Genomic DNA, 23,436 nt, shown 5'->3' with positions numbered 1-23,436 from the left:
TTAGAAATATTTCATTTAAAAATGATGCTATGTTATTTTTTATTTTAAATTTCAGTTAGTGTAATAATGTTCAGGATGTGGGTTTGAATCATCTGGGCTTTTCTGTGTGGAAGTTATCTCCAGGTACTCCGGCTTCCTCTCACAGTCCAAAGCGTTTAGGATACCTGGTGATTCTGCGTGGACTGTGTGAGTGAATGGTCGTCTGTGTTAGCCCCCCGACAGCCTGGTTACCCGTCCAGGTGCACCCCGCCTCTCGCCCTGCGGTAGCCGGGACAGGCTCCAGCCCTGGGTGGTGTTTTCTTCCAAGTAAAAACAATAAGTTTGTTTTACAGCGTTTCATATTCTGGGATGTGTTCAGTCAAAATAAAGCGCAACGTAGATGAAAGGAAACTAAGAAAGTATATTTAAATGAAAGCTAATGATGATCACTTATCAGCACACTCAGCTCACCGTGGCATCGACAAACCACCAACAATGTATAAAAAGACTTTATTTTGAAGAAACCTCCGTGAAGCGGAAGCGTCTCTCAGCGTGCTGAGGTCAGTGTGTGACATTAATTAATTATTTTTTATTTTTTAAATATACACACACATATATGAGCATGGAGGGCACGAGCAGAGCCTTTGTGGTTACGTCACATGGCTGCGCTCCGACTTTCAGAGTAAAAGTACCATCACACACACACAGGAGAGAAAAAATCCACCATCATGAACTGAACTCACACACTGAACTCTAGCCTTACTTACAAATCACTAATATCATTTATTTTATTTAATACTAACGGATTCATGTGAGAAACTGAAATAAGCTCTTTGAGTCTGAAATCCTTGAAACTGTTTCCAGCTCTCTGTAAACACTCAGATACTAACGTTTCCCAGCATCTGCATTTCTGTCAACTCTTCTGTTTCTGGAGCTCGAACCTTCATCTGACTGTGACTCTGTGTTCAGGCACAAACACCCCTCGGCAAGCCCGATCGGCGGCGGTTTCGGGGCCGCGGGTCTCGTGTTTGACACCCTGGTCTACAGGTTTGTCTCAGAGTGAAACATGCAGCTGAGGCAGCTGAGGCCTGTGACCCCAGCTGCATGTTTTCATGGTTTTATTCTGTGGTTTCGTGCTGGAGTCGCATGTGCAGGCTTTCAGCGGTCAGCTGAACAGGAAACAGAGACGGCGGCTTCATTCACGCTCACAGAGACTTTATTAAAGCCACATCAGATAAACAGCATGGAGATAAACATGGTATTACTGTTTGAAAAGCACTGCACGATAAAGCACACAGGAGAAACTGAACGATTGCTGACGAATGAACGACACGTTTGTTTGAACACTGAGGTTTATTGAAGTCGAGCTGCTGGAGGTCAGGAGAATCGATCGATTTCTGTCTTCATTTCCTGGAAAACAAAAGTGAGAAAACTGAAAATGTGCTGATGGCGTCTGTGCGCTGCAGGCTGGAGGCTCGTACTTGATAAAGAAGCTACTGTAATCAGTTATTTATACTGAGGTCACATGAGCACAGCGTCCTCTGGGTCTGTGTGGGCGTCGTACCTGCAGCAGCTCTGCCTTGTTGCAGTTGTCTCTGTGTCGGTAGATGCACTGAGCGAGCCGGGCGTAAAGCTTCTCCAGTGGCTCCACCTCGGCGCCATCCGTCTTCGCCACGGCTCTCCTCAGGAGCTCCTGAAAAACAGAAACCGGTTTGAGGTGGTGCCTGCAGAGGGCCGTGGGGCCCACGGCCCCCGCTTTCAGACCTGTGAGCAGCTTTTATTCATTACTGGCTGCTGGGGTGGGGGAGGGGATGCTGTGCGACTTCCTGTTTGTTTCCGGTCTGAAAGCAGCTCTTCAACCGTTGGTGCTGCAGACTGAAGATGTGAGCAGACGGCTTCCTCCAGTCAGACGTGAGCAGATTCCTTCATGTTCAGCTTCCTGACGACTCGCTGAGAGCAGACGGAGACGATGAAGAGCTTCCTCCTCATCGTAAAAGGACAAACTCAAGGCGTCTGACCGGTAAAGCAGGACAGCCGCAGCTTCTTGTTCCTCATGTTAGTCAAGTATACTTCACTCTGTATGTAAACTCAGACGGACCATCCAGGTATGGAGAGTGAAACGAAGTTGGAGATGTAAATCTGCAGTTACGTTAACAGCCAGCAGGGGGCTCCAGCTGTGTCTGTGACCTTGTTAACTCTGCGTTGTTGGGTTTACGGTCACACTGAGTACAGTGTGAAGGCTATTCTCTTCACGCTGATCCAGGATCTGCTCACTGATGAACGCTGACTAATGAACACAGCGTCACATTTTATTCAGTTTGAGCCCCTTAAAGAGGCGAGCTGAGACTCACCTTCAGTTTGCTGCGATCGACGATCAGCGGTGGAGTTTCTTCCTGCTGCAGCCTGTCCTGACTCAACACCTGCTCCAAAGCCGCCTTGTTGGCCCTCGACTCAGACTGTTTGCTCTTCTCTGAGGAGGAAGACAAGCAGAGGAAGAGGGCATTACCCTGCAGTGCCTCCCACAAACAGCCAACTCTGTGCCTTCACAGCTGAAATCAACCAGGTTATGGCAAAAAGAAATGACTGTTTTCAGCTAACGGTAGACATCATTTCCTTTGGGATTAATATTCTGATTTGTTAGAAAGCTGCAACACACACACACACACACACACACACACACACACACACACACACACACAGCAGCCGTGTTATTGGTCAGATCATTTTAAAAACACCACTCAGAGCAGCGAGCAGCTCCGTCACTAACTCTGAAACTCTGCACCATCGATCGACGTCAGAGGAACTGGAGGCGGAAGCTAACAGGTCAGGTCTGATTGGCGTGATGCAGCCATCAGATTTACAGATGCAAAGCTCCGCTGTGTGTGTGTGTGTGTGTGTGTGTGTGTGTGTGTGTGTGTGTGTGTGGTATTTACAGTGTGAGCTGAACCACAGAGCCACACTCTGGAAGCGTGGCGTTAGCGCTCCTGCAGCGTGTTTCATTCAGACTAAAGCAGCCGGCTCTGACACCTCAGACGCTCCTCCTGCTCGATGCCCGGAGCGCTGTGGAGCCTTGTGGCGTGAAGCGACGGCCTGTAGAAGCTCGATCGGCAGCGGCTGCGCTCTGAAGCGGTCCAGTGAGTCGGGTTAGTACAGCGAGGCGCTCGCACTGCTCGTGCTCACGCGCACAGACCTAAGCTGTCCGCGGTCTGCCCGTTCAGCACAGTCTCCGGGCCTGGGGGGGTCTTTGATGAGCGGGTTCGACGCACGCCTACAGGTACGCCATCAGCCAGCTGGCGATGAACCGGCTCGGTGTGGCGGTGATACCCGTTCGTGAGGACTCCGTTGTGGGCTCTCGTGATGCGGTTTGGGGTGCGATGGAACCCGCTCAGGCCGCCGTCACTGCTCTCTGATGGGCTGGATGAGCCAGCACCAGCAGACCCGTTTACCGCTCGCCGTCCAGCAGCTCTGACCTCCTCCGCACTCGACTCAGAGCTGAACTTACTGGACATGGAGGAGAGGGAGGTGAAGGAGGAAGAGGAGGAGGATGGGACTGGTGGCTCCTCCTTCTTCTTCTTCTTAGGTTTCTTAATGACGCCGGTGCTCCACTTGGACTTTCGGGGCCGTCTGTAACGTTTCTTCTTACGAGCTGGAAAACAGAAGTGGGGGTGGAGTGGGGAGGAGGAAGAGTAAAGGTCATTAGAGAGAAAGGTCACTTCTCGTCCTCTCTTCCTGTCCTCGCCTGCCCTGCGGCGCTCACGTTTGAGCAAACACTGTGGCTTCCTGCTCTCGCTGCTTTCGTTTTCACTGACACGTTTTTAAAGCAGCTTTTTGCTGCAGCAGCTGAAAGAAGCGCCAAGCTTCCTGTTCATCAGACGTTTCACAGCGTGAGACGAACCCGGAGCCTCAGTCCTGCTGCGAGTCTGTGAATCCATCGTTAACATGACGACTTCTGCTAAACATACACAGACAAAGAGAAAACAAAGAAGAAGGACAGGCAGAAAGAAAAAAAGAGGAGGCTTGGAGGCAAACAGCAAAGTCTTATCGCAGGTATCATTTGTTTGAAAAGTGAATCAATAATTTAGAGAGGGCGTGGATGTGTGGATGTCTGGTTTATGACGATATGTTGCCCAAGCTACCAAATGAAACTATAGAATTGATGGGGTGTGGGGGGGTTTGTAGTTTTTCCAATACAAAAATATTTGTACACCCAAGTCATTACATTTTATTTATATAGCACCAAAACTAAACAACAGTCAGCTCAAGGCGCTTTATGTTGTGAGGTAAGGACATCAGAAAATTAAAACACAGTCTTTTAGGTTTTCATTACATTTTTTGCACCGTTTTTTAATGTTGTTTGTTTTTAAAACTCACACTTTAAATTGTACTCAGGCTTAAGGTTACGGTGAGGCCACTTTGAGTGATGGTTGTATATGAAACTGGCAGCTGTAGCTGCTAGCTAATGCTGTGCCTCACCTCAGCTAATTTTAGTCACTGAACTCCCCCTCTTGCTATGTGGTTAATTATGCTCAGCGTTTCCGAAAAGGTCTTTGTTAAGGTTTTTTGTGAGTGAAATTGAAGTATTTTTTTTGTAGGTCACTTAGGAATAATTAGCATGGGTCTGTGTAGCCTGTGTATGGTCACTTCTGGCTGCAAAATAACAAGATGTGATGGCCACAGTGCTAAACTTAGCTTCAAATAGAGGGATTCGGAAACACCAGTTACCCTCCTGTTGTATTAATTACATGGCTGCAGAAGCAGTGTTTGCTGTGGCATTAAACCATACTATCACAACAGTCATCTGGCCTAAACCACCAGGAATAAAAATATTTAGGAGAAAGCAAATAGCATTATGTAAATGATACACAACAGCAACAAATGATATGAAAAACGGAGACGGACAAATTCGAAAAGTTCCAAATTTAAATTCTTATGAGTATTATGTAACATCATGAGCAGCTGTGTTTTATTTTGCCTGAGCCGCTCTCATGGATGAACAACATGCCACCATCATGCGGTGTTCTTCATAATTTAGCATTAATTGAGACTTAAACTACAGGAGTTCAGCAGCCCAGCACGTTCCCGTCGTTAGACGCAGTGCTGACCGCACAGTGAACTAGGAATAGGGAAAAAGAAAGAAAATAGAAAGGAGAAGAAAAGAAAAAGAAAGGAAGGAAAAAAAAAAGAAAAAAAAGAAAAAAAAAACAAAAAACAAAAAAAAACATGACGACTTCTGTTTTACTCTCATTTGATCTAAAAGCTGCTCTGAGGAGGCGATCCCAAAGAAAAACACATTTCTGTAGATCCACAGACGAGGAGAGTCAGCTCGCTGGCTGACAGACGACTTTTTATAAAGTTTGATGGTTACTTTTTGATCTTATAAAATCGACTGTTTTTGTGATTTAAACGTCACCTTTTTGGCATTTTGTGAAAGCAGCTGAGTTTTGAGAACTTCTGAAGAATATTTTTGGAGCAGCCTGATGTCCTAATGTTTGGTACGTGAGTCCAGACTCTGAAACAGGAAGTGAAACTGGTGTACTCATCAACTGTCACTTCTCTCTCACGGACCAATTAAAAGTAGGGGCGGGGCTTATCAGCACTGCTGACAGTGGCTGACGGGTGGTTGACGGCTCACTGGTGAACACGCTGACTCTGACGGTGATCAGACCTGATGTGATGTCTGCTGGTTTGCTCTCACGTCACTCATATTTCTAACGGTTTTGTGACGCAGCTGCTGACGTCTGAGCCTGAGCCGCCCCCGTGTCCTCTTTAAAAACACCAGATAAAACTAATTTCTGCTGTTTCAGTTCAGGGGTGAACTTACGTTGGAGAGTGTTTCTGGAGAACGCCGCGCTGCAGACGCCATCGGCCTCCTGCGGGTTGGCCACCATCAGAGCTGTCACCAAAATAAAAGTCTTAATATAAAGTTTGACAGTACACTGTTAGCAGCAGCTGGATGAGGTGTGAACATCTGGCTGAGTTTCACCTCTGTGGATGCGCGACTCTCTGATCTCCTCGCAGACTCTCTCGAAGTCTTCGTCCAGCTCGTCTCTGATGATGGCGCGGACCGTGTCCTTCAGGGCGCACGCTCGGTGACGGATGTTGCGATCTGACACACACACACACACACACACACACACACACACACAGAGTAAAACAAACAGGTTTTTTATCACCTCTCCGCAGGTGAGTCCAGCTGAGAAATCTGCTTCTGTTTAGTTCGTCTCTCCTCAAACAGACGCAGACAAACAGAAAAGGATATTTTTTTAACCAACAGCTGAACTTATAGCCCCGCCCACTGTGGAAATGTTTCCACCTGGAGACGCCTGCTCCGTCTGTCTCAAACAGACAGCAGAAGAAGAAGAAACTAAAGAAAAGGAAGGAGACTGTGGGGCAGAGGACAAACTAAGAGAACGGTCACGGGTGACATCGTCTCACCCATGGGGTCGCTGTCCGGGTTGTACTCCAGAGCGTTCTTCCAGATGAAGTCAGCGTCCGCCATGAACTCGCCGACGGTGACGTACTTGTGCTCGTCGATGTTGGTGAGCAGGGTGGAGAGGTCCATGGGCTTCTTAATCACCATCAGATAGTCGGGGACCTGGAGGAGAGGAAGGAGGAGAGTTTCTGCTGACGGTGTTTGGTTTGGCCACTCGGGGGCAGCAGAGATAAACACTCTGGGCTGATTCACAGATAGAACAGGCGAGAGCGGCAGCGTTGTTTTCGTTTTATAAACCCCTGGTTGGCCTTCCCCTGACACCAATGAGCCAATCAACAGTCAGAACAGGAAACCAATCATGATGTCATGCACGGTGTCGGCGCGAGGCTGCGGTCTGACCCACTCGTGAGTGTAGTAAACATTTCTGACGTTTGCTCCGCGTGCTGATGGGAAACTAAAATCTGATTTAGTGAATGCTGAATGTGTGGATTTGTTCCAACATTCTATTCAATTTTATCTCTATATCACTAAATCACAACAGCAGTTGTCTCAAGGTGCTTTATCTGGTAAGATACAAACCCTACAAAAATATAACAGCCCACAGTCAGACGACCTCCTATGAACAAGCACTGTGGCGACAGCGGGAAGGAAAAACTCCCTTTCAACAGGAAGAAACCTCCGACAGAACCAGGCTCAGCTAAGATGACTGCTGACCCGTGAGTCTGGTCTTGCAATCTGACCTCATCAACCTGCACTGAATCTGCTGCACGCTTTTTTAATAACATGTACGGCGTGGAGCTGGGAGGAAGGCGTGAACTGATCCGATTCCGTTTGTTTAATTATTCACGACCTTAAAACTGAGCGGCAGATGTCGGCGTGTCTTTCTCTCAAACTCTCACCTCCTCGATGTCGACCGGTTTGGTGAAGGCTTTGAAGCGGCGGTCCAGAGACAGGCGCTCGGTGATGTTTCGCAGGAAGAGACGGAGCTCTCGCAGCACGTCCTCCTCCTGCTCCTCCAGGCGGAGGTGCTCTTGCTCCGACATTTTGCGAGGAGGCGGCGGTGGAGCTAGGGGGAGGACCTCCATTGCCTGAGATACTGAGAGAGGAGGAGGAGGAAAGAGTGAGCAATCTATCACACTCTGGGCTTAACAACCGCAGCATGAAGGCGGAGTCACACACATGTTTTTCTCTTAGAGGGAGGGGCCTCAGCCGCCTGGTTCAGAATGAGATCCTGGAAGAAGCTGGTCCTCTCCTGCTGGGTGGGAACTCTGAGGACGTAGACCTCCTCGTAGTCCTCCCGAAACAGGCTCTGAATCTGGGAGCAGCACAGCATCGAAGATAAAACCTGTGAAACCTCCACGCGCAGGGACACAGCTGAGATAAAGCTTCAGTCCTCACCTCTGGGTCCAGCTGCTGAAAGGACACGCTGCAGGTGGCGAGGAGGAGGATGGGAGAGAAGGACGGGATGCTGCCCAGCAGGCTGAGGAAGGATGCCCTCAGTGCCGGCCCCGCAGTGTCCCACCACTGCTGGATGTGCGGCATGTAGAGGATGCTGGGAGACGTTCGCTTGGCCTCACAGAACACCTGATCAGGGGAAAGGTCAAAGTTCACATCCTGAGACTGTCCGGCATAGACAGGCTGCTTTAGATAATTAAATAGACACAGAGCCGCCTGTTAACACTTCTAAAATGATTAAATGAAGTTTTTATGAAGTGTGTTTATGTTCGTGTGCACATGCGTGTCGACCTGTACATGCACATGTCTGGAGGAGTCACCTGTGCACAGGCTTCCTCTGGCGACGTGCTGCTGACACCAAACAGCACGGCTGAGTCCAGGCTGTGGACGGTGAAACGCTCCAAAGCGTGCAGGATGGCGGGGGCCAGGTGGGAGGTTTGACCTGCGCCAGGACGACCTGCCAGCAAGATCCTGGGGCGGTGAGACGTCGGCTGTTTGACGGCACTCCTACAGGAGGTCGGGGGAGAGGACCAGAGAATGCAGCGTTTATAGAGCCCATCCCTGCTTTCTACATGACCAGTTGACACATAAATCACGTACACGTATAAATCATACCTGTGATACTGCAACGCAGTGTTTGCTGCGGCACCTTTACTGCACTTTAACACACAGAATCTAACCTCGGATCACAGGAATCAGTGAAAATGTGGCGCTTTGACCCAGCTTTAGACTCGGCTCCTGTTACCATGGTGATTCACTTCATAGCCACGCCCCTCAGGTGTGGATAAAGGCTCACCTGAAGAAGTGCAGGAAGGTTTTGTTCTTGGAGGGTTTGGAGATGCTGGAGCCCTCGTCTTCGTCAAACATCAGAGTGTCATCGACGATACCCGAGGTCAGGTCTGACACAGGAAACAGGAAGTTTGTAAACAGGAAGTGATGTGTAGACACAGCAGAACTTTGGCCTCTGGCTCACCTGGTTCCCTCTTCCTCTTCATGCCCTCCTCAGCGTGTGGAAACATCCTCTGCAGGGCATTGAGGATTTCTTGCAGGGCGCCGCCTAGAAGCAGGTGGACCACAGGGGACAGCGGTTTGGCCGGGGAGGCGGCAGAGCGGTGTGAGGCGGGCGACATCTTCTTCAGGGCTGCTGCAAAGTCGCAGCTGCTGACGGCGATGGTGGAGACATCCAGCAGGAGCTTCTGGGACGTTCCGTAGATCTGCGGGTAGCGTCGGCGCAGAGCGCACAATGCCGCCTCGGTGCACACCGCCCTGATATCAGCGCCGCAGTAACCTGAGAGTGACGGAGGCGCAGGAAGTCAGGTTACCAATAAAAAAATAAGAGACAAAGAAAGCTGCTGCCATTTTTCTCACCGACACATTTTTCTGACAGTTCATCGAGAAAGTCTTCAGACGGAGGAGGTTTCCACTGCCGAGTGTGGATCTTCAGAATGGCTTTACGAGCCTGAAACACGCACACACACACACACACGCACACACACAAAAACCACACCTAAATTAAGGTCCCTGCTGCAGTTCCTCTGATGTCCAGCAGAGGCGCCAGCAGTGAGCCGGCCTCAGACTCCCACGGTAAAACTTTACAGCAGAAACAAACGTTTACATCCTGATCCTGAAACAATCACTCTCCTTCATCACAACCGTGCTGTGAGATTTTTTAACACCAGCTCACACTGACGCTGCACAGATTATGGATACAGCTTAAAATATATATAATCTAATAAAGTAAAGAGTCACCTCTCTGTCGGGAAGGCCGAACAGGAACTCGCGGTCAAAGCGCCCGGGCCGCCGCAGCGCAGGGTCGATGGAGTCGAGCCGGTTTGTGGCTCCGATCACGACGACCTCCCCTCGACTGTCGAGCCCGTCCATCAGAGCGAGGAGCGTCGACACGATGGAGCTGCGAGGATTTCCATTTATTTAGTCTTTAGCCTGTTTCCTTTTCTTTGTGTCAGGAATAATTTTACAAACGTTCACAAACAGATTATTACTAATCTACAGCGGCGTCAGCGCCTCTGACCCGTTACACTGGATCTCAAACTCTGACACCACTGAGGTGACACGTGTGGAGAAGCTGACCTGTGGATCTGGTCCTGCCTGCTGGATCGGACCGGAGCCAGACCGTCGATCTCATCGAAGAAGATGATGGACGGACGCATCCGATACGCCTGAGGACCACACACACACACACACACACGCACACACACACACACACACACACACACACACACAGAAAAACACACACACACACACACACACACACACACACACACACACACACAGAAACACACACACACACACACACAGAAAAACACACACACACACACACACACACACACACACACACACACACAGAAACACACACACACACACACACACACACGCACACACACACACGCACACACACACACACACACACACACACACACACACACACAGAAACACACACACACACAGAAACACACACACACACACACACACAGAAACACACACACACACACACACAGAAACACACACACACACACACACACACAGAAACACACACACACACACAGAAACACACACACACACACACACACAGAAACACACACACACACAGAAACACACACACACACACACAGAAACACACACACACACACAGAAACACACACACACACAGAAACACACACACACACACACAAACACACACACACACAGAAACACACACACACACACACACAGAAACACACACACACAGAAACACACACACACAGAAACACACACACACACACACACACACACACACACACAGAAACACACACACACAGAAACACACACACACACAGAAACACACACACACACAGAAACACACACACACACACACAGAAACACACACACACACACACAGAAACACACACACACACACACAGAAACACACACACACACAGAAACACACACACACACAGAAACACGCACAAATTTTAAACATTTAAAGTTTCTAACACAGCAGACACAAAGTGCTGTCAGAGTATTAAAGTGTTGCTGACACAAACAGATGCAGATATATGTCACAGTGCTCAGAGAAGCAGCATCTCTCTGCTCAGACTCATTAAACTCACTCAGGTGAACGTTTACCTGCTCAAACAGCAGCCGCAGCTGTCGCTCTGACTCGCCCACCCACTTGCTGAGGACGTCAGCTCCCTTCCTCATGAAGAAGGACACCTTCCTGTTGCCGTGGCTACACTCGTTGGCCAACGCCCGTGCAACCAGCGTCTTCCCCGTCCCGGGAGGTCCGTAAAACAGACACCCTCTGCAGAGAGACGCAGGTGGAGCGTGTTCACTGTGTAATCCGTCTTAAAAACATGAAGTCCAACCTTTGACCTCTGCCCACTCACATCATTCAGTCTCATGTTTCCTCTGAGCTGCAGTCTCAGCAGGACTCAGTAACTACTACAGCACACATTTACCTTTGTGAGAAGGTAAACTCATCATGTCCCTGCATCAAGCATCACTCACCTCTGATGGTTTCTTTATATATTTAGAATCTGGGGTACACAAGCGTGTATTCATATCTTTGTGGGGACCAAATATAGAAAGTTTACTATACCTTTGGCGACCAAAATTCTGGTACCAAAGAGTTTGAAGGGATTTTTGAGACTCAAAATGTGATTTTAGTCTCAGGGTTACAGTTAGGTTAAAGTTAGGGTAAGAGGCTAGGGAACGCATGACGTCTATTAGATGTCCCCACAAGACATGAATACCTGACGTGTGTGTGTGTGTGTGTGTGTGTGTGTGTGTGCGTGTCACCTGGGAGGCTGAATCTTGAAGTTGTCAAAGACCTCAGGGTAGAGAAGGGGGAAGACGACCATCTCCTTCAGAGCTGAGATGTGACCTGACAGACCCCCAATACTGTCAAAACCCACCTGAGGAAGGAAGGAAGGAAGGAAGGAAGGAAAGGATGGATATAACAGGATCAGGTGGAGAACAAAACAACACAATTAGAAGATTTTTCTGTGAATCATGTGTGAAACACGTGGTCACAGGAGAACATATCTAAGGTTTAATCTCACAGATTGGTCGATGGCCATGGGATCGATGTCCGCCAGGCCCGCTCCTGCGGCCATCTTGTCGTTGCGGGTTCCCAAAAGGTTGCCGGTACGCAGGCTGAGTGGGAGACAGCTGAGAGCGAGAGACAAGTCTCAGTAATACAGGCAGCAATCCACATCTAATCTACTCCGTACGCCTCGTGCTTCACAGTTAAAAGCATTGATGATGGACGATGTATCAGGAAGTGGTTTGATGATCCAATCAGATTGGCTGTCTCTGACCTGTCAGGGGCCTCCTCTTCATCATCAGAGTCTTCATCAGATTGTTTGGACCAGGCGCTCTTAGTGGGTCTGCAGGAAGAAACAGAGACCTGAGTGTGACGGATGAAGGTGAAGGATCCAACAGGTGAAGTTTTGGTGATGATGATGAGATCTCTGTTATTCCTGTAGTGAAGGTGGTGATTTTACATCACCCACCTCTGCACTGTGTTTGTGCTGTCCTCAGCTGACCAACAGCATGGCTGCTGAGGTTACAGCACTAACAGGGCTGAGCTCCAGTTTGGTGAAATTGTAGGACTTTAAAAGCAAGTTTGCAAAGGTTTTAAAAGCCAGTGATGTCACAGTTTATACATCAGTCTATGGTGGCCCCTCAGGATCAAACGGATACAGGAACATTTGTGAGGGAAAATAAAAACAAGAATGCAGAAAAAGTGTGACCTGAGTTTTTGAGGGTTTAGCCTGTGCAGCTAACCTGCTTCAGATTACATCATACTTCAGTGTTCAGCTGTGTCCTGCTTTATTTGAAGGAGAGAGGAAAGGCGTGTCCACGCTCTGACCTGAAGGCTGCTCTGCGGGTCGTGTTCGCTCCGGAGGCGCTGACCGGGAAGGTTCCTCTCAGGAAGTCTAATCGATACCAGAGAAAACAAAATCATCAGAGCTGGAGCTTCAGTAAGTTTCAAGTGTGTGGTTTTATTTTTCTCCTGAAGAACCCGTCGTTCACCGATTTGTAGTCTTTTAGGGTTTTTATTGTATTACTCAGCATGTACAGACGGCGTGTTTGGAGCGGCGTACTGACCGCTGGTCGGGCCTTGGTACAGCGACGAGGCTCGGCTCAGTTTGGCATCAACGTTGTGGCTGACGCTGCAGTTGCTGTCTTCATCTGCTGTTATGGCCTTCCTGCTGTCCTCGTCAAAGCTCGCCCCTGGAGACACCAGAGAAGACCTTTTTACCACCTCGTCTCCCTCTCGTCATCATTCCTCTGCTTCTAACCATCTGCACTGACCTCGGCTGTCCTCGCTGTCGCTGAGCTCTCCTCGTAGTGGGACTGGTGTTTTACTTCTCTGGGCTTTAGAGTAGATCTTCTGCAAATGTATCAGTTATTAGGTGTGTAAAGATCAGTTAATCATCCCGTTGTTTATCATAGTAATGCATTTTTCATCTGATTAAAGTGACCAACGTGACAACGAGGGATGGGACTGTTTTTGGACATTTCACAGATCAGTTAACTCGTTACTGAGGAACATTTCAGAACCGCTAATATAAACACAAACTCCCACTCTGGACACAGAGCTGTGGGCCTGTGTGATGTCACAGCTCTGACACGTTCTGCTCGTTTCCAGCTCCATGTTTGTGTTCTAACCGTGACCCCTAATCAGGATGCAGGTAATCACTGATTGATATGTGGCAGTGTGGTAAATATGTTAAATGGTCACCTCGGCAACCAGAGCCTCGAATGTCCGCTAGCGGCCAACCGCGAGCTACAAAGTGATGATAGGTGGACTGACATAAGACTGGAGCACAGTGCCTTAGAATAACACGCAGTTTAAAGTAATCCTTATTATTCTGGGCCTTGCAGCCCCTCAGGCCATCCTCTGTCAAGGTGTTGTAGCTCCTCCCCCTTTAAGGTGCACCTTAGGATTACACAGACATCACACAGATCCATGAGTAAAAGAAAACTTGACCAAACTGAGAGTTTCAAGCAAGCTTTTGGTTCACTGGGATGACTGCACATACAACAAACTCATTATTAGAAACCTGACTGATGTGAACATCCACGGCTGGGACAGAAGATCTGTGAGCCTGCTGTTGTTCTCTGACAGGATGTAAAGCACACGCCACACTTCACACACTCTGATTACAAACGTCTCAACGACTCTCATTGTTTTACTCATTCAGAGCAGGAGAAACTCCATGTGAGGAGGAAATATGAACACGTGAACACAAAAATAAGGGCTGGTGCTTGTCAGCTGCTTTCCAATATGGTGCCAGCTGATATAGACGTTGCCCCCTCCCCACAAGCCGCGAGCAGAGGGAGGGGGGCTGGGTGCAGCCGGGTCCACCGCCCTCATAAAGACCTGATAAGAGAGGCAGCGCCCACCGAGACGGCGGCCTCAGCTGAGGGTTCACAGCTGACTCGGGATGTAAACAAACTCTCAGCGTTGATTATCAGCGTAAAAACATAAACACAGCTCCACGGCAACAGTGACGCCACAAAGCGCACACACGCGTGTGCCTTTATAAACACTGCAGCTGCCTTAGATGTTTGCGTTGCAGTGCAGTCTGGGTAATGATGCCAAAAGGTTACGGTGAGGAAAACGTGTCCTCTGTTCAGTGTTTTCTATTTGATCCTTAAAGACTGTTTGTGATAATGGAGACGATCACAGACGATCACAGTTACTGACCCCAGAACAGCTGGTGACCAGCGCACAGCTGTCTGCATCTGAGCAGACTGTTTGAGCCGACGTCACTCCTGGTCAACGGGGTCGTGACCTTTGATGACCTCTGACTTGTGGCAGAAAATACTTGACACAGCGTCTGGTTTGAGTCCTCGCTCATACAGATCAGCATCTGTGAGCTCTTTAATTACAGCACTGTGTTGACCCTCCCCTCGTTTCTTTATATTTTTCTTCCAATGAGCCAAAAGTCTGAAAAAGGTTTTCTTTTTCACTCATTTTCAGTCCAGTCCTTCTACCTGAGCGTGTTCAGAGGAATGACTTTGCCTGTAATAACTGAGAAACAGGCAGGATAAATACTTATAATCACTGATCCACTCTAACGGCTCTACTCACTCCTTCCTTGTTGTTACTGAGCCGCCTCTTCTTCTTCATGCTGTCCATCCTGTTCAGGACCGACCTGGCGGCGCTGCAGAGAGAACAGCGTGGACGTCACCACGATTCAATCTACCGTATTATCACAATCGTACAGGTTTGTGGCATAAAGATCAGTGCAAACATGGCGGACGGCCACATGTGGCCTCATTCATCACATCACTCTGAGCTCCTCAGGTTAAACTTCAGACTTTTAATGTATCAAAGACATCCGTGAATCCCAGCAGGGACGATAAAACACAGACCTGTTGTTCTGCGTGCTTCTTTCTTTGGCTGTCTCAGTGTTAACAATCATCATAACCTGAACTCATCTCAGTGTCTATGTCACTGCTTTTACTGCACGTCCATCACCTCACGTCAGGAGGATTTTCTTACTTGGTGCTGATGCCGTCGAACATGTTGGAGGCCTCGTACCTGCTCGTCACTTTGGTCAGCCTCGTGCTTCTCCTCAGCCGGCCACCTGACACACACACACACACACACACACACACACACACACGCACACACACACACACGGGGGAGAAACTACAACCTTTAATTCCTGAGCTCGTGTTTCCGACTGATGCTGGACTGTTTTACATTAAGAGGTGTTTCTAATGTTGTGTCCAATGCATCTTCAATATGAAGTCATAATATTAGAGACACGTGCAGGTACACAGCACTGATGAGTAAAACCACCACTGAAGCTCAGCATATTTTAAATACATATTAAAACCGTTTCCCCTCATAAACATATAAAATATCAGGACTTCAAATGATGCTCTTACATAAATAAATATTCAGAGAAATGTTTTGTTCTGCAGCTGGAGAAATAATGGACCATTTTGTGGTCTTGCGCTGTTCCTGTGTGAGATGTTTTCCTGTCTTTGTGTGTAAAGTTTAATAAAGTGCACAGTGTAAACTCTGAGATCTTTCGGAGCGTGTTAGCGTTGTTTTTCTCACCTGAACGCTTCTGGAGCCGCTGAGATTTCCTGCCAACACAAAACAAACATCAGTGACAGTAAAATGAAAGATTCACGTCACACACTGACTCGTGAACCACAGTTAGAGCCGGTTTAAAAGCACCGTTCACATCTGTATCCTGTGGCCTGCAGCTGGATTGTTCCTGAGCGCAGTTCCTACTGCACGCCGACACAGGTGCCATGATGAATTGTAATCGCCCAGCTAATCATTTTAGCTCTGAGCATGCTCAGTAAAACAGCTTTAACTGGTGACCTTTGTCTGACCTGATGACGCTTCCTGCTGCTTTCTCATCTTCATCCTCGGGTGTTTCGGAATCGGTGAGGTTCTGCTCCTCATCCTCAGATTTACATACCTGAGGAAGATTTGAGAGGTCGGGTCACTCACACTCATTTGGAGGCGCATACAGCACTACACGTGATACACGCATCACAGACAGTTTTACACTAAGTGAGCTTCACAGGACTGCAGCTGTAAGACCAGAGAGGTATTTTACACCTGTCATATGACCAGGAAACCTGCTGCACCATGTGACCTTACAGTGGTTTACATGAGGCTGATGTAAAGTTAAGGAAAACAAAATAAGAGAGTGACCCGCTCAGAGCCACCTGAATGTCCGGTACTTTGTGAATGACAGTTAAAGATGACCCTGACGTCACATGCAGGTAGAAGGAGAGCGCTCATGTGTGAGGAGGCAGCTGTAAGCCGCTTCTCTGTGTGCGGCTGAGCTCAGAATAAGCTAGTAAAATATCTGCAGCGTAATTAAAAAACGTTTAGTTTCCGATTTAAGCCCCAACACTAATGATAATATCTGGAAGTTTTTTTTAATATTCATAATAATGATGATAAAAATATGGTTACTTTTAAATGTAATTTATACATTTAATTTGTTTTTTAAACGTATTTCTTTCCATTTCGTTCTCAGAAACTAAACTAAGCTTCGCGCTCACTCGGCGGCCATCTTTAAACAGGGTTTTTATTTATTACCCGGACTTTTACTAAAGCTCGTTAAAGCAGAGCGAGTGCGACCAGGAGGAAACTCCAACTGTTTACTGATTTTTACTAAAATAAGTTTAAAAAGCTGCCCCCGGTCCTCTCCCGGTCAGTTTAACGTTTTCCTCCCTCCGGTTAAACTGACGGTCATTTAAACGTCGCCTTGAGTTAAACCTTACACACCGAACACGGACACACTCACATCGGACCGTCCGGACTCTTGAATCCGGGGAGCCTTCTTCCTCCTCCGGGTCTTTATCTCAGATCGTGCCGGGGTCCCGGTGCTCGAGCTCAGCCCGTTTCTCCGGTCCGCGTCCCCTCTGCCTCGGAGCGTCACCATGGTAACGACGCAGGCATAAGCTAACGAGATTAGCCTTAACGACAAAATTAAAGAAGAAACTCCGAAGAGGCTGACCCCTCCGAGTATCCGCCGGCTGTTTGTTCCCGAAGAGCGTCTCCGACTGTGGAGGCTCAGCTGAAGCTGCAACACACCCAAACACGAGCTCGATAAGCCGACAGACCGCACAGCTACACCGCTGTGGTTCAAACGCGAGGGTTCTGCCGCCACCTGCTGACGTCATGCCGTAATGCGCGTGGTGCGTAAACTGATAATAATAATAATAATAATAATAATAATAATAATAATAATAGTACAGGTGTTTTCAAAGCTCTGTCCTGTCAGCGGCTGTTTAACTGTGTCGATCTGCGGCTGTTTGCTTTATCAGTGAAGATAATTAATTATTTTAGTGAATAGAAATCCAGTTTCTCTCCCCCCTCTGTTCTCAAACAACCAGTAATAATGGTTAAATTAAGAAATCTAGTTGGAACCTTAAGTTTTCAATTAAAATAACAAGTTAATGCTTCAAACTGTAACATTTAAGACGTGCAAATACAAATAATTTTGCTTAGTTTTTTCAAAGCAAGTTAATTTTAAATGGATTAAATATTGATTAAACATCTTTAATTGGTTAAATTGATTAAATATCATCTGACCTGACTGACTGTATTTAATGCCACATGTAATGATCACCTTGAGTGTCGTAAAGCTGCACACTAAAATCTGTTTTCTCTTTGCTTTCCTGAAAACTTCCCTCCAATGGGACTGCAGTGGTGATTCCTTTGTTTGTCCAACCAAACATCCAACAATTTAAAATCTACAAGCCACTGCTGCACTGTGGTAGTATTTTGTAAGCAGGCAAAAGAACCTGAAAGTTGCGTTTTATGGTTTATTTATCCAGTTTGGCAAACAATAACAAAGATCCATTTCTGTTGCTTACTGCTGCTTCTCCTGCTCTGGTAAAAAACACATAGGCCCTCCCCAGTGCATGCTGGTCCTATACCAGTCTCTTAATTTATAGAAAAAAATGGCCCCACAGTTCTTCCTGACTGACTTAACAAGATAAACAACAAAACAAAACAAAAAAAATGGTGCAAGTATTAACCTACAAATAAAACGTGTAAATAACAAAAGATATAAGTAAACCAACAACAAACTAACAAATTTCAAAATAATAAAAATAAAGAACAAATCGCTCCAACAAGGACTGCATGAAATTTTCCATCCATCCTTTTCTGGACGCACGCTGCACATGTGGTCAGTCTGCAGGGCTCACTTGAAATTATACCAGGAAAAAAATAATAATGAAAAAAGACTTATGAACAAACTGAGATAGTTTTATTAAAATACATAAAATCCTGAATTCACCTCTGACCTCATGTGACGTTCACTGTGACTGAGGTTCAGCTTAAAGAGTCACTACACTTTAAGCTGAACTACTTTTAAAAAAACAAAAACCCTTAGTCTTCATGCTCTGCACACTGGTACCTATGTTTTGGTAAATCTGGTGTTCTGTGTAGATCTGACGCTGTATAAAACACATTTCATGTGCTCTGTGTTTGTCCTTCAATGTGCGCTGCATTACTGGTCCATGGTGTAGCATTTGGCATTTTCCCCATTAAAAAGAAAACAAATTGATTGTGTATTTATTTCTATTACATCTGTGTGTGAAACACGCTTATCCTTTAACACACTGGCACCAGTTACATACAGAGGAGTGTTCAAAAAGATGAAGTAACTTTGGTAAGACATTCATCTGGATTCATTTAGGACACAACTGTAAATCTAATTATCTCAATGTTTCAACCACATTAAGCTTTAATACTTCCAAAATGGGAGTAATCCCGCCAACTTAGTTTCATTCTCTGCATATCCAACCTCCTCTAGTTACAGTCTCCTCTTCCCTCTCCTCTTTACGCTTGATCTCCACATCGGTGACTCCCTGGCCTCTGGTGGTGCATGTCAAGAGGGGTTTTTCGCCGTCCTTTGAGTTCTGTGCATACACCTCAACATGAGCTGGAAGGAGAAAATGTAAAACGATGTGCTCAGTGTGGATCGACACATGATAACTTGCTAGAATGAGCAGGAAATAGCATCTAAATCAAAAATACTTTCAAACATTCACAATGTGACTGCTCCTTGAAGATGACCCAAAACGATACAGCTGTGGCACACCTGTCACATACCAGCTACACTTTGTGCTCCATTTGTTTTTTGCTTGTTCTGTTCAGCTTTGCATGTTAAGATAAGATATGAACTTTATTTATCCCGAGGGAAATTCTTTTATCATGAGCATGCTCACAGCAGCAAGATGAAAGAAGAAAAAAGAGTGCACAAGAATACAATAAAATAGAATACAATAAATAAAATAATAACATACCTATCAGTAAAGTGAAATAGTTGTGCAAAATGAATTAAAAAAAAAAAAGAATTAAAAAGAATTTTAAAAAGTAGTGTAGCAGCATATACTGGGAGAAATGAGACAAACGTATAATCAATAACTAACATATGACTAATAATATTGCACAAAGAGTATAAAACAAAATTACATTAATATTAATCCTAAAGGTCATCTACAGAGGGAGGAAGAGTTATACAGTCTTATTGCCACCAGTACAAAGGATTTCCTGTGGCGGTCAGTTCTGCATTTCGGGACGATGAGTCTTTTGCTGCGTGTGCTCCAATGGTCCATAATGGAGGCGTGCATGGGGTGGGAGGGGTTGTTCATGATACTGAGAGGCTTTCTAAGCATTCTCCTCTCAGACAACTACACCAGGTTCTCCAGTCTGGCACCCAGGACAGAACCAGCCTTTTTAACCAGCTTGTTCAGCCTGTTGGCATCAGCTGTCTTCACCCCACTGCCCCAACACACAGCTGCAAAGAACACCTCTCTACCACAGCGTGGTAGAATATGGTCAGCATTTTCCTACAGACATTAAAGGACCTGAGCCGTCTAAGTAGGAAAAGCTGACTCTTGGACCAGTCCAGTTTACGGTCGATGTGTACCCCCAGGTACCAGTAGTCCTCCATGACCTCCACATCAGCCCCTCTGATGATGACGGGGTAGGCGGAGGAGTATGCTTCCTAAAGTCCATTATCAGTTCCTTTGTCTTTGTGATGTTAAGTTGTAGATGGTTTAGCTCACACCACTCAACAAAGCTGTCCACCACACTCCTGTACTCCTCCCATCCCTGATACAGCCCACAATGGCTGAGTCATCAGAGAGTTTCTGCAGATGACATGACTGTGACTTGTACCTGAAGTCAGATGTGTAGAGGGTGAAGAGGAAGGGTGATAGGACCGTCCCCTGTGGCGCCCCCGTGCTGCCCAGGATGTTATGTGAACGGCAGCTCTTCAGCCGGACATGCTGTGGTCGACTTATTAAATAGTCCGTGATCCAAGCTACCAGTGGGGCGTCCACCTGCATTTCTGTGAGCTTATTCTCCAGCAGTGATGGTCTGATCGTGTTAAAAGCACTGGAGAAGTCAAAGAACATGACCCTCCCAGTGCTCCCAACAATGTCCAGGTGAGAATAAGCCTGGTCCAGCAGGTAGATGATGGCATCCTCCACACCGATATGAGGTCGATAAGACAACTGCAGGGGATCCAGCCAAGGCTCCACCAGCAGATGCAAGTGTCTCAAGATGAGTCTCTCCAGCATCTTCATGACATGTGAAGTCAGAGCCACTGGCCTGTAGTCACCGGGGATCGACGGGTTAATCTTTTTGGGGACAGGAACCAGGCAGGATGTCTTCCAAAGTGATGGAACCCTCTGCAGTTTCAGACTCATGTTGAAGATCTGATGTAGAACTTCAGACAGCTGGGCAGCACAGCACAGGGCCTTGGTACTGATACCATCAGGGCCAGCAACTTTACTGGACTGGAATCTCCAGCGCTGCTGGAGCCCATCACCCACCGAGAAAAAAATCAGACTTATTGCTGGCTATGCGGACAAAGCTCTTGCAACGGTTGTATAAGGACTGAATGGCCTGTAGGGGAAAAACACCCTACACTCCTGGAGCACCCCCCACAAGACGCCCCGAGGGACACGGTCAAATGCCTTCTCCAAGTCCACAAAACACAGGTAAACTGGTTGGGCAAACTCCCATGCACCTTCAAATATCTTCGAGAGGATAAACAGCTGGTCCAGTATTCCATGACCAGGACAAAAACCGCATTGTTCCTCCTCTATCCGAGGTTTGACTAACTGATGGACTCTCATTTCCAGCACCCTGGCATAGACTTTCCCAGGGAAAGAGGAGTGTGATTCCCCTGTAGTTGGAACACACTCTCCGGTCTCCCCTCTTAAAAATGAGAACCACCACCCCGGTCTGCCAGTCCAGGGGTACTGCCCCTGATCTCCACGCAACATTGTAGAGGCGAGTCAACCAAGACAGCCCTAGAACACCCAGAGCCTTTTTTTTTTTTTTTTTTAAGTATGTTTATTGAGATTTTTTGATATAAGGGAAAAAAGGACACAAAAACAAATCAAACAAACAAAAAAACCAATAAAACAAAACAGACAACACAACAGCAAGGGCAAAAACACACAAATAAGACAAAAGATTACACTGCAACAACAAAAATACTACTTCAACACTGGCAATAAACAGAAATAAAACACTAAGGTGGTAGGCTGAGTTATTGGTGATCGATCAAACAAGACTTTGTTTTAATACATGATCTAAAAATGGCTTCCACACATCAAAGAAATTACTACGTTTGTCCGCTAATGTGTACCTAATTCTCTCCATGTGCAGTAAAGCAGTCAGTTCTGTCAGCCACATTTTGAATTGAGGTACAATATCCGACTTTCAGAGAGTCGAGATAATTTTCTTAGCAATTACCATTCCAAACAAAACTGTAGTTTGTGCAGCAGAGCTGAGGTGTAAAAGGGAAGAGGAAGATCCAAACAATGCAGTTATTGGGTCCGGCTCTAATGTGCAATTATAGATATCAGAAAAACATTTAAAAATGTCCAACCAATAGTTATGCAATTTGGGGCAAATCCAAAATAAATGAGTGAGAGAGCCTTCTCCAAGTTTACAAAGATCACATGTTGGACTAATAGAAGGAAAAATCCTGTGCAGTTTAGTTTTTGAATAATGAAGTCTGTGAAGCACTTTGAATTGAATTAACCGATGCCTTGCATTTATAGAGCATGCATATTAGATCGTTTTTTTTAGTGAAATATAATCCCTCCAGAAAGACAGGAAAAGCCCGGAAACTTACTTTAAAACTAAATATGTTCCCTAAAACAGTGACAGAGCTACAGACCCATGACAGCCTTACACAGTGAGCCAGCAGCTGTGACCAGCACTAGTTGTGCAGTTAATAAAAGGACAGGTAATGTTTGTCGCGCTGTTGCACACACAGCACGCTCGTTTGTTTCGTCAGGTGCCACAAGTCAGCTTACCAACGTGTACGTAATAAGCTAATACTCCTGTGTGCTGTACACTACAGTGTACGCTGTACACCTACTTACTGGTTTTGTCGCATCAGTCTGTGTCTCTGAGTTAACTTGTGTTTCTCCTACAGCTCCCGACCGCAAAAAATGCGCGTGCTCTTTGTGAGCTCGTTCCCGGCTCGTAACCAGCGCTTTCTGCCGTCAAGAGCGATCATTGGTTAAATGTGATCGTGTGACTGATGCAAGCCAGATCCTTTTATTTAGCAAAAGCTATGATTGATAGTTAAATATTCTTTTTGAGGGGCACAGACAGGACTCCGCACGCACACACACACTTAAAAAAAAAAAAAAAAAAAAAATTTGCTTCCACAAAAGGGCACTTTGGGCACATTCCTTACACATTCCCACAGTCACTGAATAAGCATCTGTGGCACAAATAAGCTTCAGGGACTGACTTGTTTTTTAGAACCGACCTTTGATAGTTGGATGTTGGCTTAATTTTTACCCAAAGAGAAATTTGACCCTAATAATAATTTAAAAAAAAAACAAAAAACACGATACTGTGGTGAATACTTACCTCAACTTTGATGGTTTTTTCACAGCTATTTATTTAGAAAAAAAGTAAACATGTTACAAGGACACAATGCACATTGCAGAGTACATGAATGGGAAGTAGGAATTCCTCCTCTCTATACTTACACTCCTCCCTAACAAATGCCAAGTCATCATCT

The 23,436-nt window shown here is 46.5% G+C and overlaps 1 protein-coding gene across 3 annotated transcripts; it reads right to left on the bottom strand.

Moving 5' to 3' along the window:
• Positions 1 to 1,184: 1,184 nt before the first annotated feature.
• Positions 1,185 to 17,531, bottom strand: LOC102784329 (ATPase family AAA domain-containing protein 2-like). Of its 3 annotated transcripts, XM_087835587.1 has the most exons (28): positions 17,164 to 17,531; positions 16,235 to 16,323; positions 15,951 to 15,979; positions 15,384 to 15,468; positions 14,970 to 15,042; positions 13,184 to 13,262; positions 12,977 to 13,102; positions 12,738 to 12,804; positions 12,184 to 12,252; positions 11,926 to 12,034; positions 11,663 to 11,778; positions 10,991 to 11,165; positions 9,956 to 10,044; positions 9,617 to 9,776; positions 9,236 to 9,326; positions 8,841 to 9,155; positions 8,664 to 8,766; positions 8,188 to 8,374; positions 7,811 to 7,996; positions 7,592 to 7,727; positions 7,312 to 7,508; positions 6,415 to 6,574; positions 5,963 to 6,085; positions 5,801 to 5,872; positions 3,170 to 3,625; positions 2,331 to 2,449; positions 1,544 to 1,672; positions 1,185 to 1,389 (listed from the first exon to the last, which is right to left on the bottom strand). In XM_087835587.1, the coding sequence occupies exons 1-28, from the start codon at positions 17,299 to 17,301 to the stop codon at positions 1,357 to 1,359; spliced, it is 3,711 nt and encodes a 1,236-aa protein (XP_087691713.1). In that variant the 5' UTR covers positions 17,302 to 17,531; the 3' UTR covers positions 1,185 to 1,356. The 3 variants fall into 3 exon arrangements, 1 of the variants encoding a protein (XP_087691713.1); XR_015717154.1 differs by lacking the exons at positions 1,185 to 1,389; positions 1,544 to 1,672 and having other exon boundaries at positions 2,359 to 2,449; positions 2,913 to 3,625; XR_015717155.1 differs by lacking the exons at positions 1,185 to 1,389; positions 1,544 to 1,672 and having other exon boundaries at positions 2,359 to 2,449; positions 2,913 to 3,625; positions 15,423 to 15,468.
• Positions 17,532 to 23,436: the final 5,905 nt, after the last annotated feature.

This window comes from Neolamprologus brichardi, chromosome 22 (genome assembly GCF_056152115.1).
Source record: "Neolamprologus brichardi isolate AB-2024 chromosome 22, ASM5615211v1, whole genome shotgun sequence".
Classification (NCBI taxonomy): Eukaryota; Metazoa; Chordata; class Actinopteri; order Cichliformes; family Cichlidae; genus Neolamprologus; species Neolamprologus brichardi.
Note: the sequence above shows the minus strand (reverse complement) of the source record. Positions and strands in the feature narration are given on the sequence as shown.

Coding starts and splice junctions, on each gene's coding strand:
- LOC102784329 (XM_087835587.1), bottom strand. CDS start 17,301: ATGGTGACGCTCCGAGGCAGAGGGGACGCGGACCGGAGAAACGGGCTG. Junction 12,253..12,737: donor ACCCGCAGAGCAGCCTTCAG/GTCAGAGCGTGG, acceptor TTCTTCCTGCAG/ACCCACTAAGAGCGCCTGGT. Junction 9,777..9,955: donor AGGCAGGACCAGATCCACAG/GTCAGCTTCTCC, acceptor AAATCCTCGCAG/CTCCATCGTGTCGACGCTCC.